The sequence below is a fragment of the Camelus bactrianus genome, chromosome 8 (genome assembly GCF_048773025.1).
Source record: "Camelus bactrianus isolate YW-2024 breed Bactrian camel chromosome 8, ASM4877302v1, whole genome shotgun sequence".
NCBI lineage: Eukaryota > Metazoa > Chordata > Mammalia > Artiodactyla > Camelidae > Camelus > Camelus bactrianus.
In genome coordinates, this window is record NC_133546.1 from 38,099,555 (window position 1) to 38,115,127 (window position 15,573).

The 15,573-nt window shown below is 42.2% G+C and overlaps 1 protein-coding gene and 1 non-coding gene across 2 annotated transcripts in view; both read right to left on the reverse strand.

Moving 5' to 3' along the window:
• Nucleotides 1-409: 409 nt before the first annotated feature.
• SLC35F1 (solute carrier family 35 member F1) overlaps nucleotides 410-15,573 on the reverse strand; it is a 352,447-nt gene continuing 337,283 nt past the window's right edge. The window contains exon 8 of the mRNA XM_074368432.1: nucleotides 410-3,707. Coding sequence (XP_074224533.1) covers nucleotides 3,483-3,707 — 225 coding nt within the window. The 3' untranslated portion in view covers nucleotides 410-3,482. The remainder of the gene's footprint in view (nucleotides 3,708-15,573) is intronic.
• On the reverse strand, nucleotides 14,053-14,125 carry TRNAS-AGA (transfer RNA serine (anticodon AGA)). Its single transcript has one exon. It is a non-coding gene; the product is annotated as a tRNA-Ser (tRNA).

The following is a 15,573-nucleotide window of genomic DNA, read 5'->3' on the forward strand; positions in this document are numbered from 1 at the left end:
AACACAAACATGTTATAAAACGTGCTCTGGAAGACTGCTCTTCCTTTACATCTGGCATCATGCCCAGGGCAGCATACGCAGAACTTTCTTCTTTATAAGAAACTGCTTCTTGCGGGTAAATTTATGTCCTCCATGTGTTTTAAATGTGGGCTTAGGGGCTGTAGCTCCAGAGTGGTCTTTAGTATCCTGATAAATAATTAATTTTGTAAATTACAAACGTTTAAATTCAGCTTTTCAAAGCTACAGCTCTGAGACCAACTGGGCCCTTCCTAATTTGGAAAGATTTTCTTGCCGGTTTTTATTTTGACGTGTACCCTGCTATCTACTTTCGTTGCTATTTCTAGCATCCCCACGGGAGCAGCTTCCATGGTTGTCATAGTGCAAACACTCAAGAAAAACCAAGAACTCGGTGCTTTCATAAAGCATTTATTTTTATTTGAAAACATTATACAGGCATTACATTGCCACAGCCAGTCCATAGGGGAGCATGCAGATATCAAAAATGGAGAGTTTAACTTATCGGTGTAAATTTCCTTTTTGGTTCATATTTTCCATTTGCAGTGTCTGGGTTAGTGTGCTTTGTTATGTGGCTTGACAGTAGAATCCTACCCATGGGGTAAAATCTGTACTGGTAGCTAGCTGGGGACTACTAAATGGCTATAAATCAAAAACAAACCCCAAACAAACAATTCTACACGCTTGTCAAAAGGTTAATAGCACAAGTTAGCAATACCTAAACTAAACATTGAAACATTTTCATGGGACACAGTGGTACAATTTTTTCCATTGTTTGGTCTACCTGGTCGCGGATTTCAGAGTTTGGAGCTGTGGGAAGGTGTGACCAGGGCAAGCGCTATCCTCAGGGCAAGTTTTCACTGGGTTAGTGAGAACCACCACTTTCCTCTCGTAAGGTTTAGGAGAGCTATGGTTTGCTTACCCAACCAAATTCTATACAAATTGCTAAAGTCTCATTTGTGGAGGAGAGAGAGTGGTGGTGGGCTGTAAAACTGAAATTGTTGCTGGTGTCTATGGAGGTTATGAAATTTCAGAAACGAAAACAGCTGGAGTTAGTGATGTCCTTTCCCACCCTACTCTCAAAGGATTGATGCTTTTACCCAGAAAAAGAGTTTGTTTCTTGTTTTTTTTCTTTTTTTCCTTGAAGGGTCAATCTGGAGCTCGTTATCTCGGATAATTCGGTACGTTATCAGCCTTTCTAAATGGAGAAGAACCAACATGGTGAGGTACCCCAGTAACAAGAAAGTCTTGTGTACAAGGACACTGGACGATACAGGGTATACAGTGAATTCACTTTAACATTCACACTTGGTTTCCATACAATGGAGTCAATTAAAATATCCTAGAAAATAATTCTGATGGCAACTTTTAGCCATCACTGACTGCAAACCTTTTTGAAATTGAAATTAAGAAAAAAACTCCCAGTCCATTGAGTCAACTTGGAAATACTTTCATCCACTCATTTCTTATAGGATTTTACTAAGCATCTACAAATTAGTGTTATAAAAATGAATAAAAAAGGACTAAAACATTTGGCTTAAAATAAATACTAAAAATGCAATAAATCAAGCAAATTATGCCAACCAATGTAAACACAAAAATAAAACCACAGTCTTTAAAGGTCTTCAGATCTGAATGGACAAAATATTCAGAGAAAGGTATTTAATTGGTTTAAAAGGTAGCAGAGAGCAAACATTGGCAAAATTGTTTTAACTTGATACAGCTTTAACTTTTTTTTTTTGGGGGGTCCCCACAGAAAATAAAACTGTTTCTAAGGGGGCCGTACAGAGATGACCATAAAACCTGCATATCAGAGAAGACAATCTATCTGTTCCATCTCCAAGGGCAGGACTACCTGCCCCTGGGGGGAGAGGGCAGGCAGAGGGGCCACACGGGTGCTGACTGACAGCATGGGGTGCTTCTGCCTGCCAGGCTACCACAGAAATTCTGACTAAGCAGCAATTTTTTCTCTACTTTACAGAGACCCCACTGGTGTTTTGCTTTGCTTGCTTAAGATATATAGATTTGAACTGCCCAAAGTTTAATCAACATTTATTTTCCCTTTACAAACCCTGTAACTCTGCCGAGGATCTTTTTGAATGGGATTGAAGCCAGCCAAATGTAAAGACTATTGCAGGTTCTGACATGTAGAATCTATTGTAAATCATAGAGGTCTGTGGTATTTCTTGGTTTTCTGTATTTGAAAAAAAAAGGGGGGCTATTTTAAGAACAAGAAAGTTAGACTAGGGACATACCCCTCAAAGCCTTATCAGGACCCTGTAATACTCTTTTTATCTATAAGAATGTTGTTTTGATATATTCAGCTATTGAATGGATGCCAAATATGACCAAAAAGCCAGACTTTCTCACTGGCGACATTTTTTCCACTACAAAGTGGCCGGATCAATCGAACTGTGGTCAGAGATGGCCCCACATCAGCAGCCTGACTTTGCTAGGAGGCCAAACAATCAATGCCACTTCACATTCAGGTAATTTCCATGCCGACAGATTTCAAAAAGGGTGTCACACCGTTAAGAGGGCAGAGGACCATGGCTTTATCCAATGCCTTGATTGATTTCCCTATTATCACAAAAGAAATCTAGGGGAAGGAAAGGAAAATCAAATCTAGTTTTTGAAGAGAGAACACAGAGAGGAGCAGAAAGATTGGAAAAAAATGTGTTACTCTAAACACAAATGATATTATTTCTGGGGTTTCCATAAGCCACAGAAACGGAACATTCCTTATGCTGTTATTACAGGGACTTGATTAGCATAATCACGTGGCGCGACAGAAAGGCAATGGTCTAGAGTAATCAGAGATGGAAATATAAAAAGGTTAAAATGTTTGTTTTATATCTATTCCTAGAATAGAGAATTATATGGTCAGTTGCCACTCCCCACAAGGGTCACAGCACAAAGAACTTATTGAGCAGGCAATCCAACAGGTGACAGAGGAAACCATTGGCCACCGGGTCTCTAGGGTAAGGCAGCTTCGCAGGGTGGAGCTCCTGTGGCATGCAGCGCGCACGGACTGTGCAAAAAAATAAAGTATGATCCTTAAAAAGTGACTTGCCATAGAAAAGTGGGCTTCCTGTTCACTACATGTGGGTCTGGCGATACTTCCCAGCAGGAGTGCAAAACCTCCTCCTGAAAGCCGGTGTACTAACAGTAACAGTAATAATACAAATAATAATACTTGCTTTTGATTCAAAATTTCTCACAGTAATTAATGCAGGGGGTTGTGACGGGGATACACACTAGCTAGACATCTCTCCAAGTCAGGTGGGTCAGAGCCTGCGTCTCCTGTGACGTTTAACTTGTGCCTTTCCCAGGCTTTCGGATTTGCTACCTCGCAGTCCACCTGTGTAAACCGCACCTAATAAATACCTTTCTCTATGTACACAACAGAGAAGACGGGCGAACACACGGCCGCGGAGGGGTCCTCAGTGGGCGGGGAGGGCCTCGTCCTAGGCCACGCGGACGTGGGGCTCCTCTTCGGTCTCCTGGCCCAGGCTGGTGTAGGTGACCGAAGGCTCCACCTGAGCTGTGGTCGGCAAGTCCACAACCGGTCCCGAAGGATTGCGGAACTGCTTGTATACCCGGGGGTCCTGGGCGATGTACGTGGAGGTGGAGGAGTAGAGCACCAGCCCGATGAGGATGGTGAAGAAAGACAGGAGATAAAGTCCTGAAAACTGAAAAACACAACCGCCAAGTCACTTAGCAACCGCGTACCCATTAACGAGGCAGAGAGAGAAGCGAGCGGAGCCGCGAACTCCCGGAACAGGCCGCCTGATGAGCTGGCCAGTAATCCTGATGGAGAGTGAACGTTCTCTCCCGACACTGGCTTGGTCTTATTGATTCTCCTTATCTCTCTTCTTGACTCCGTGGCTAACACAGAGGAAGACGTAGCTAATTGTCCCTAAAGCCGCAGTCTGACTACCCGATGTGGGAGAGCCTGTTAAGCACGAATTAAAATACATCAAGTTAAAACGAGAAATATCTCCGATATCACTCAACAAAGAGCTGGATGTTCGTGGCTTCATTACATACAAAAAATACAGATATTCCATTTAAGGTTGTAATGAAGCCATAAACACTGAGCCCCTCACTGACACAGCTGCATCCGGCACTTTCGTTTCACTTTAATCCAATTCAGACACGATTTGTCTTCTGAGTAGGAATCGTTATTGACTTTGGTAACTATCTTTGCAAGATTAGATTATCCTTCGATGGAAAGAAATAGTGTAACATTCCATTCTTGTTCCACTAATCTAAAAACAAAACCAAACAGGGATGGATATGTAGTGTTCTGCTTCCTAAACTATTTCTGATAACTCATAGAGTTTTGTGGGGAAAAGAAAATACCAGTTTATACCACTGCCTGAGAATTTACATGTGTTTTTGGAGAAAAAAATCGACACATTCTTGGCCTTGAGTGAGGAGCTACCCTGGAAGTAGTTACTGGAGTAATTAGTGGAGGAGAGTGAGGTAACAACATGAGTGTTGCCGTGGTAACAATATGAGTGTTGTCACTGTAACAATAGGAGTGTTGCCATTTCTGTTGTTTCATTCATTCATTGATTCACTCCTTCATTCAAGGAATAGTTTCTTCTATCCATGCCTTCTCTGTATTAAATATTGAACCATGTACGGGGGAAAGAGAAATGAAAACATACGGTCCTTACATAAAGGACTTAATAGTCTCAGTGGAGAGACAGAGGAACAGGGAGACAAAAACAACACAATGCAGATGCCACGCCAGCTCTCACTGTAGTCGGTAACTATTGTCCCAGTCTTGACCACACCCTGCATCCACTGGGAAAAAAGGATCAGTTTGATTTTCCTATTTTATGTCTTATGCTCATTCTCTAAAAGAACTAAGAACTGGTGAAAAAGACAAAAATTAATTGGAAGCTGGAAGAAAGGAAAACAGGAAAAGGATCCAGAGAGTCTACAAGCTAAGTTGCAGGGCTGTAATAAAGAGCTAAAACACGTCCATGACATTCAATAATAGGAAGGGCAGTTTTGGAAATGGCACATAGAAAACATATTCCTGTGGCTAAAAATCCCTGCTACGATGTTTTGTTTTTTCACTTTCTCTCTCTCTCATTTTTTTTTTTAGCAGCAGCAAGGTAGTTTAGACTAAAGACCATTTCCTGATTTTCTTCCTAGAGCACCCCTCACCCTGTCCTTTAATTCCTTTATCCTTCACATTCAAACCGTATGATAGTACTTCCTCAGATGGGTTTGTACAGTAGACTCAGCTTGTAACAGCTTCACTTAATTAACTTTAAATAATTAACTCAGTCTTTCCCGGTGAAAATAAAGGTGCTTTATTCCTTATGAATTTGTTTGTAAAATAAAATGGTTGCCAAAGAAACCCACTAACTCAGGACTGTTGTATATGATCCCAGGAAAACTATTTACTCCCAAACATATTTCCTGAAATTCTCCATTCAAGAGCTTCGTCTTTTACCTGAAACTTTGGCAAATGAAATGGGTTTGTTCCTAACATTACCAACATTTCAAATAATTTGTTAATGACTTTCATTTTCAGAGCTCCCCTCCTGCACCTCCAGTTTCGAGCGAGAACCTTGCACGTCCATGGTGTGAGCCTGTCTCTGTCGCAGCACATGCAGACAGGGCCATTAAGAATGGCGCTTTGAGCTTTAATCGCAGCCAGAGTGAAGTTAGAGTCTATGGAGGGAAAAAAAGAATGGGGCTTTGAGGTTAGAACTGCATTCTAACCACAAACTGGATTCAAATCCTAGCTCTCCTTTCTGGCTGTTAGTTTGGACAGGTTTCTTAACCTTTCCAGCTCCAAGTTTCATCAGTTCAGTGGAGATAATAATTGTACCTACTAGGTAGAGTGGCTATAAACATTAAATTAGATAAAACACGTAAAGCACTTATCTGAGTACCTGTCTCTCAGTGAGGATTCAAGTTACATTCACGTCATTGTTATTATTATTTGTATTGTTTTTTATTATTATTATCTTATCATCCACGACTACACCTATAAGAGTGTTAAAATATTTTTATATAGTCATTGATTAATTTGCCTTTTTTCCATTGTCCCTTGACTATGGGCCTATGTCTTTCTTGACCCCTGTCAGGTGCAGAGCCTGGCATAGTGTAGGCATCTACAAGTGTTACTTGCTCTTTGTTTATATTTGAATGAATTTAATTAAAATTTCAGACTAAAGAAACAATAAAAAATCAGCCTGGACCAATGGTGTATTTCAAATTTGTTAGCTTTCCACTCAATCCAACATCATTTTTCACACATAAAATGCTAAACAAATGACACTAACCACTCAGTGAAAGGGAAGTCATAGTATTGATTCTTAATCTTTGACTCTAAAAGTCATCTTCAAACCCGTGGTCAGTTAGAGGAGAGTGATAAGATGATGATTGCGAGTAACTGTGCAGAAAGCAAAAGTCCAGGTAGAAGACTGCAGGCCCTGACACAGTGGATCGGCACAGGAAGCCTCATGAACTTGGGGTGGACAGGATTTGGCAACTGAAGTCATGTAGGAGGAGGGACAGGAAAGGATCTGACACAGAATGTCCAGGGAGAGGGATATGGCTTCCTCTCAATTTCTGATTTTGGCTCCTATATTATGATTTGATCAATATGACAAAGATCTTAATGGAGTTTTTTTTTTAAAGCTAATGTCTTTGCTAGTGTGAAAAATAGCACCTGAATCATTCATTTTTTTGGCGACACAACTATCATGTTAAATGACAAATCCACTACAAAGTGTTTTCCTGGGACATAGATTTAGAATGACAATGCATACTTTATTTCCAATGCATTTCCATTTAATTCATACAGGATTCACTCAAAAATTGTTCAAAATAAAGACAGAATAGAATTTTATATGACAGAGGCATCTTGGAAGTCACCCAAGGGATTTTATTAATAGTTGGTAAGGAAAGTTTTCATTTAACCCACAAGACCAAAAGGGGAGCAGTAAGGCAAGCACTACGGTTAATCTGGATAAATACTGAATGTTAAAAATAATTACAGAAAGATATTTTAAAAAGAAAGAAGAAGTTTGATTTCTTTTTCCTCTTTATAGATTGATAAGAGGAAAGTTAATCAGGGGTACTTAATAGGATGGCCCTCATTTCTGGATGCTGCACTTATCCTGACGAACCATTCATTTAAAAAAACCAGTGAAAAAAGCAAAAACTCTGTATATTCTAGGATGCCTAACTTGTTTACTGTGAAGAATTACTCATGCCTAGTTCCCAGAAAGCCATCTCCCAGGGACAGATAAGGCTAGTTTCCGGTAGAGGCTTGCTGCCTCCATCTGAGAACACGGACTGCTGTCTGAAGTGCACTCCATGGTCCTCTCCGCAGTCAACTGCAGCCCATCGGAGGACTCGGTGCTGCACTTTTGCCTCCATTTTATCTGACTTGTAGGTTTGAGAAGCTGAGAAGGGATGCACCCTTTCTCAGGACCACACTGCACACGCTGTTTACTTTTTTCTTGCCTTTTTCCATCTTGACGGGTCTCTGCTAACAAGGGTCAGAAAGCACTCGCTGTATGTAAGGAGCATGTCCATATGTGGCTTAAAGCAATCCAACTGAGACACGAGCCATTGTCCAGAATGGGGTGGCTTGGAAGACTGATGATAAATCTGAACAAAGCTTTTGAACCTCCAGCTGGGGATTAAACCTAGTTCTTAGCCAGTGAACATCTCAGTACAATTACTAGTTAGCTAATGGGACATTCAGCACATCAGTTAAGGGCAGACCAAATTTTCATTTTGGATTTGGTATTAAATATCTAAGTTGAATTTTAATAAACCAATGACTTTAATGGGCCTAAATCTATATAAGTAGAAAACCACATGGTTTGAAAGCCATTCAAAGTACGTTTATAAATATATCAACTAGACTATGTGAGGAAGAGGGAGATTTTTAAGGAAGACATTCTTTTTCAGACTGACTGAAAAAGATGCCAGGGGTGAGCAGAGAACACGGGCAACCCTCAGAGAGGCACAAGGTGGAATCTGAAGTGACTCGGGGCTAAAGCCCTGCTTTCACTGAGTGTGTGCACCAGCTACTTCCACGTGGTGGGCCCGGTTCTTCCTTCTTCCCTGGGGAGTGCACGTTAAAAGAGGCCTTCTAGGATGTCCACCTCTGTGTAAGACGGCTTTACAAAGGTTCTTGATGTTGGACTCTGGTCATTTTTGCTCAGTGACTCCACTTGGGCCTATTAATGACCAGAACTAATTTTGACTTAATAGGTAATAAAAAGTTAAAAGATTCTCTTAGTTCTCAAAGACAGATGTATGACAGTTCTATCTCTAAAAAAACAGAGATGCAATAGGAAGAGAAACGATGTCATTTGCGAGAGGTAGAGGAAAGACCTGGAAAAGGGCAGTTGGTGAGGGTTCTTAGGAAAGTGGGGTACAGGGAATGAAACTTGGGTAAAGCTCCTGCAGTTATTTGAAAAAAAAGGGGAGAGATTTAGATTTAAATCCAATTTAGGTCTAACTTGGAGAGCAGAAGAAGCTCAGGGGAAATATAATTGGAAGGAGGGAGAAAATAAGGTCAAATTAGAAAGAAAAAAAGATACAAGCAAAGAAAAATTTTTGATAGTTAGGAGGAAATGGGACTGCAGAACTTGGATAGCCCCCTCCCCTACAAATATAATTCTTTTCTAAATTCACCCAGCATGTATTTTTCTCTTTGTCTCTACCTTTTTGTGTACACACACACACACCCCTATGAGCTGTTACTACTGAGCTGATAGGACCTGCATTCTGAACATTTCTCGAGAGAAGCTGGGCAGCCTCAGAGAACACCACCCCTGAAGGCTTCTCGTGTATGGCAGGCGAGCAAAGGCCAGCGCTTCCGAGCCCTCCTGTGCTCCCCAGGCTACGTGTGAACAGCGGGGGAAGGAAATACCAACTACCTCAGACCACAGCTCAAGGAAAGCACTGCTGGTACAACTTCAAAACACAAGCTGCCTTGACCGAATGAAGGGGCTCTGCTGGATGCGAGCCTGCCATTGAAAGGGGTATACCATTTGGAAACATGAGGATGGTTAAGAGCTGCAACTGGTTTCTGAACTGCATAAGAAAGCTGTTCAGAAATAAATTTCAGGATAGTTCTACCTCTTCTTAGACATGGCTTTTGACATGGAGGTATTTTCACAAATACAAAGGCTACGTGGCCACAATAATGATTTCCTTTCTAGTTCTTACTCAGATCTTTTAAACAGATACAGATGTAAGTAAATCTTTCCATCTTTCAAACTCATTAGCAGAAAACATCTAGAGAGTAGAGTCGGGACTCTGCAAACTTGGCGGTTGCTTCAGAAGTCAGTGCACCCATGAGTAAGTAGAACGATAAAGGACAGTGACTGGTCATTCCCAAGGTTATATGCACAGGCTGGCAAAGGTGAGATTCAAGAGCTGCTGGGAAGAATTTCTCGGTAGGGAGATTGCCCTGGCAATTTTAGCAGAAGTTACGCCTGGGAAAAATTAGACTTTAAATTTGTGAAACTGTCCTGAATACTCTGCAATGTAAAACAAAGTGTCTTTTCCCCTGGGCTACCACCTTCTGTGCAGTAAAATGCACATATAAAGATATATCAACTGGCACATCTAAACCATGATTTCTAGACCAAGAAGGAATAAATAAGCCTGACTCTGTTTAAAACAGAACCAGATTACACATTTTGGAGGTCTTAGGTACCAGAGTCGTTCAAAGATGCATCAGTGATGAGGTTAAGCAAAATGCCGATTAGAAGAGTGAATCATAATTCAATACAATGCTGGGGTTTTTCCATCCAAATATTACAGATTTCATAACTGAGAGGGGAGCCCAAGGGCTCTTGAGTCCCCACTCGATATGTAGATTGAAAGGTGGACCCTTTGGACAACAGCCAATCTGCTGAGTGTCCTGGGGCAGGAGGGAGAGAGGACAGCTCACCCAGGACAACGCATCTCTCAGCAGCCGTGTGAGTCTCAGAGGCTTGCGGGCCACACCTTGACCCTGGGAATGGAATGGTGGGGAGAGAACCAGAGGAGGCTGCTGGTCACTGCTGGGCAGGCTGTAAGTCGTGGCCTGGTTGGGATCCTGTGACCAAAGACTCTGCCTGGTCCTGATCTATTGCCGCTAAGTCTGAGCCAATTGCTATTCAGGGCAAGGAAACTAGACAGACCTGGCTCCACGGAAACGCCAACATAAACAAGCTGATGCTTGACCTCCTAATTTTGGCTCTGCACTAAACTAACAAAATCATTTTTATTATTATTAAGAGCATTAAAAATGCAAAAGTTCTGCCTCTGAGTTTACTGAACTGGAAATAAATTGCCCAGAGAGGAGGCCTGAGTTTTTCAAATTCTTTGGAACTGCCTTATTATTGCTTTTGCCTCCTCTTATTTCTTTTCTTCCTCCTTTTCCCTCAATTTTTTAAGAAAAAAAAAGGGGCTAAATCTCTCCAGCTAAATATTGCAATATTTCTTTTTTCTAAGTCATAAAATGGAAAATACCAAATGCGGGCATGGCACACAATGTATGGAGAAACACCAAAACCAGGAGTTTTCAGAGACAAAGACTAGCTACCTCCACCCCTTCCTCCCCATTCTTTCCCCAGTCAGGAGAGAGGAAAAAAGGCCCCAGTCCATGCTAATCTAATCAAGACAGAAAATAAATCAATGAATGCTTCAGTCAAAATGCCAGATGGTCTCTCTATCCATATGAGAAAACCCAGGCATCACTAAGGTTTAAATACCTGGAAACAACTCACCCTCCAAATATCACGTGAAGCAGAGGAGCGGCAGCCAGGGCCCTTGCCTCCCCGTGGCCTGTCACCCAGGGCCAGGCTGTGCCCCCAGTGCAGTCTGAGTTCAGTTTATGAGGCTTTCTGTTTGGTGTGCAAAGCCATTTATTTGGCAGTATCATTTGTGCAGCCAGTCGCCTCTAAGGCCCATGAGCATTCTTTTACGGGCAAACACTTTCCCCCGGGGGTAGTTTCACAAATGAGTACAGCAACACGGAGCTAAAAAGGGATTTCTGTCATTATCTTTTATATGACAGACATTTCCACTTGGTTTGATGAATTGACAGAAATCCTTGCTCATGCAGATTTCTATTCTCTGCAGTCCAGCAAAAGAAGACCATGAGAACCAAGCCAGAAGTGGAATAAAAGGGGGCTGGTCTGTGGGAGTGTTTAATTATAGGCTCAGTTAAAACAAAGGCTATTGGATGGCTCATTGATGTTGCCTTTCCACGCGTGGTTCTTACTATCACTAGTCGAGAAAAGATCGCATTTGTGTGTGAGGTACACTGAGCAGTGGCCTTCACTCCTGTGTCTGGACTCTTGCATCATGTGACGTCTGTTTTCCCTCTACACAACACAGAGGTACCCACTGGGCTGGAGTCATTTTGCAAGGGACTGATTTTTAAAGCAGGTGAAAGATCTTAAATTATAGAAGTGGTAGTGTTGTAGCTCAACACAGTTCAAAGAATATCTGTTCCATTACAGTGGAATCAAGAGACTAGATGGGAGGGGCTTCATTCACTACTCCCACTAGTGACCCACCGGTAAAACATTTGCTTCCTGTCACTGCAACCTGATGCTCTGCTGATCTAGAAGTCTTACCTCCAAAGGGAGGAACACATCCACCAAGAGACACAACAATGTTTCTACTGACCTGAAAGTTAAGACTGTCACCCGGCCACTTTGGGCTCTTCATGCTTCTCAATTAACAAAGAAGGGAGTTCTTGTTACCAAGGCTGACCTTGGTAACCAAGGGAAAATCGGGCTGCTGTTTCATGATGGAGGCAAGGCAGAGTATGTCTGGAATACAGACAAACTCTTAGGCATCTCTTAGTGTTGCCATGCCCTGTGATTAAAGTCAATGGAAAACTTCAACAACCCAAGAGTCCAGGCAGGACTACTAATGGCCCCGAATCTTCAGGAATGAAGGCTGGGTCACCCCACCAGATAAAGAACCACAGAGCTGGCTGAGATACTTGCTGATGACAAGCGGAATACGGAATGGGTATTGGAAGAAGGTAACTATAAGTACCAGCTATAGTAATATGACCAGTTCCAGAAATAAGGACTGTAATTGTCACGAGTATTTATTCCTTATTTTGCTATAAATATGTTCATCTGTCTGTGTGTGTATAAAATACCTCTGCTTCTTCTCTTCTCTTATCTCCTTATCATATAAGATATATTGACTTTACATCATAGCATTTAAGAGTTGCTAACTTTACATCACAGTATTTAAGTTACAGGATATTAAGAAGTGTGAACACCCCCCGAGATGTTTGCATCCTCTTCTGAGTCAAAGGTTAGTGTGTTTTCAGTAGCGTGCAGGCTAGTTGTATCATGTTAAGCAAAAATATGACCTGTTGTTGTCTTTATTTTGAGATTAAGTATGATTTAAGGAGATGTGCATATGGATGCCAAGTTGAGAAGACATAGACTTGTAATAGTTAATTTTATGTGTCAGCTTGGCTTAGCCATAGTACTGAAGACGTTTGGTCAAACACCAGTCTAGATGTTGCTGTGAAGGAATTTTTTTAGATGAAATTAAGATTAAACCAGTAGACCCTGAGTAAAGCAGGTTACCCTCCATAATGTGGATGGGCTTCGTTCAATCAGTTGAAGGTCTTAAGAGAAAAAGACTGAGGTCCCTGAGGAAGATGGAAGCCTGCCTTTGGACTCAAGCTGCAACACCAGCACTTCCCTGGGATTCCAGCTGCCAGCCTGCCCTCCAGGTTTCCAGCTTGCTAGCCTCTACAGCTGCATGTGCTGCTTCTTAAAATAATCCTATCTCTGTCCTTATCCCTATATCTCTGCCTGTAGATTGGAAGATAGGTAGATTTATATAGGACTATATAGAGACAGAGAAAGATACTCACACACATCCTATTGGTTCTGTGTCTCTGGAGAGTCCTGACAATATAATTAATAACACAAAAACCTGTTATATGAAAGGAGATGCTGATGTAAACTTTCATAACAATTTCTCTCCATGGCAAGTTTTAGAAATGGAGTTTGATATTTTCCAGGAGATTCCAGGGGCAATTCACAGTATGAGCTCTAGAGTCAGAATGCCGGGGTTTGCATATGTCATTTGCCACTTTCCTGTTATGGTCTTGAACAAGTTCCTTACTTCTCCATAACTCTAATCGCTCATCAATTAACAGAGGATACTAATAGTACCTGCTGCATGGGCTTACTGTGAGCATTAAATGAAATAACATGTGTAAAACTTTTGGTGCATGCTTGGCACACAGTAAATGTTCAATAAATGGCAGCTGTTTTTATCTTTACATCACAAAGAGTAAATGCTAAAACAAAGATAGATATAAAAACCTTCCTCAATAGCCCTTTCTGAAAAGTTCAGAATGCATCAAGTTGAACTGCAAATCCATTTATAGAACTGGCAATTTAAAAAAAGAGTGCAACCATCAGTGCATCTGGAGAGGAAGGCTCTTTTGGCAATGCAAATAATAAACCCTGGTTTACAGGCTCAGAGTCTAGACTTACTTATGTTGAGTTTTCTTACAGTGACAATTATATAAGTTTCAGGAATCCTCATAAATTCCTATTCGGCTTTACCTTGTTTACTACTTTTGAGCCACTCCTCCCCAATGACACAAGTCAGGTTTGAGCAGCCATGAGTATACATAAGTGCAGCAATTCGTTTTGCTTCCTCCTTGTGCCAAGCTTTAAAGTGGACCCCAAAATACATCCACATCCTAATCCCTGGAACCTGCAAATGTTAGTCACCCTATCTGGGAAAAGGGCATTGCAGATATGATCAAGGATTTTGAGCTGACAGATTATCCTGGGTGCTATGGACTGAATTGTGCCTGTCTCCCCAAAATTTGTATATTAAAGCTAAGACCCCCAAAGTGTTTGCATTTAGAGATGTGGCTTCTATTGAAGTAACTGAGGTTAAATGAGGTCATAATGGTGGATTAGTCCTTATTTAAACAAAAATTTAGAGGGGGAAGATATTTGGCTTACTTATTTATTTACTTATTCATGGAGGTACTGGGGATTGAACCCAGGACCTCGTGCATTCTAAGCAGGCACTCTACCTCTGAGCTATACCCTCCCCCCAGGTTGGTCCTTATAAGAAATCAGACAGCTCTCTCTCCTACTGCACCCCCACCCACATCATGTGCCACACAGGGGAAAGGCCATGTGAAGATGTGAGAAGGCAGTTGTCTGCAAGCCAGGAAGAGACCCCTCACCAGAAACTGAGCCCTGCTGGACCCTGATCTGAGACTTCCAACCTTCAAAAGTATGAAAATACATTTCTGTTGTCTAAGCCGCCTGCCGTGAGGTCTTTTGTTCTGGGAACCTGAGCAGGCTAATATACCTGGGTTATTCAGGTGGGCCCTAAATGCAGTCACATGCATCCTACAAGAGGGGGCAAAGGGAGATTTTAGATCAGAGAAGCAGGGGATATGAAGATAAATGAGAGAGAGATTTGAAGATGCTGTCCTTAAAGACCAGCGTGACAGAGCCACAGGCCAAGGAACGGTGGCAGCCACAGGGGCCGGAAGTGGAAAGGCACAGCTTCTCCCTGAGCCGCTCGTTGGAACACGGCTCTGCTGAACCTTAATCCTGGCCCAGTGAAACTGATTTTGAACTTCTGGTCCCAGAACTGTGAGAGAAGAGATTTCTGTTTGTTTTAAGCCACCAAAGTTTGTGGTAATTGGTTACAGCAGCTAATTATAGTTACTAATAGACTCAGTAATAAATTATTCATTCAACAACTGAGCTTAACTGTGATCTGCGACCCTAATTATTACCTCACTATCCATCCATTCAAGAAATGCTTACTGAGCTCCTATTATGTGCCGTGTGCTGGGGACATGGTAATAAATAAAATGGATGTAACTCCTTGCATTTATTCTTTGCTTCCTTTGTTGGCACAGTAAATGTCTGACTAACACCGCTCTCCTCCACCACCATCTTCCTGGCCAGAGAGGGCTTCTGCAGAGTGTGTCTGAGTGGGGGCGCCTGGTGGGACTGGAGCCTGACCCTCAACCTCCTATGGCTGACACTCCCTTTTAGTGTGATTTGGTCCTTGTTCCTGGGCTGGGTCTGCTTACAGTTGCTTGAAGTGCCTGATTGTAATGTCGTCCCCCGCTATGGAACCGGGGGTGGTGGCGTCTGGTCTCTCAGCAGCGGTGGGACATCTGGGAGAGCCCTTCTGGGTCTTGGCACAAGCACACGTGTTCGTCAAGTTCAGGGTGATTGCTGAGAGCCTGTCAGTGACTTGAGAGCATCTCGACAGCTTTTCTCGTGCCGGGGCTGCCTCACTGGGGACTGCGCATTTCCCCAGTTTCCCTCGTTTCCAGTCTATTTTGGGAGACAGACTAAAAACTAAGTTCAAGGAATTCCTCTGTCATGCAATTCTGGGAAATCATCCGAAGGAAACGAATACATGACAGGATGATGAGAGAGACGGTGGGAGGCATCTAGAGAGTTAGAGAGGTCGTCTCTGAAGAGGAGGCATGAAGTTGAGACTGTAGAAGCCGAAGCGGCAGCCGTG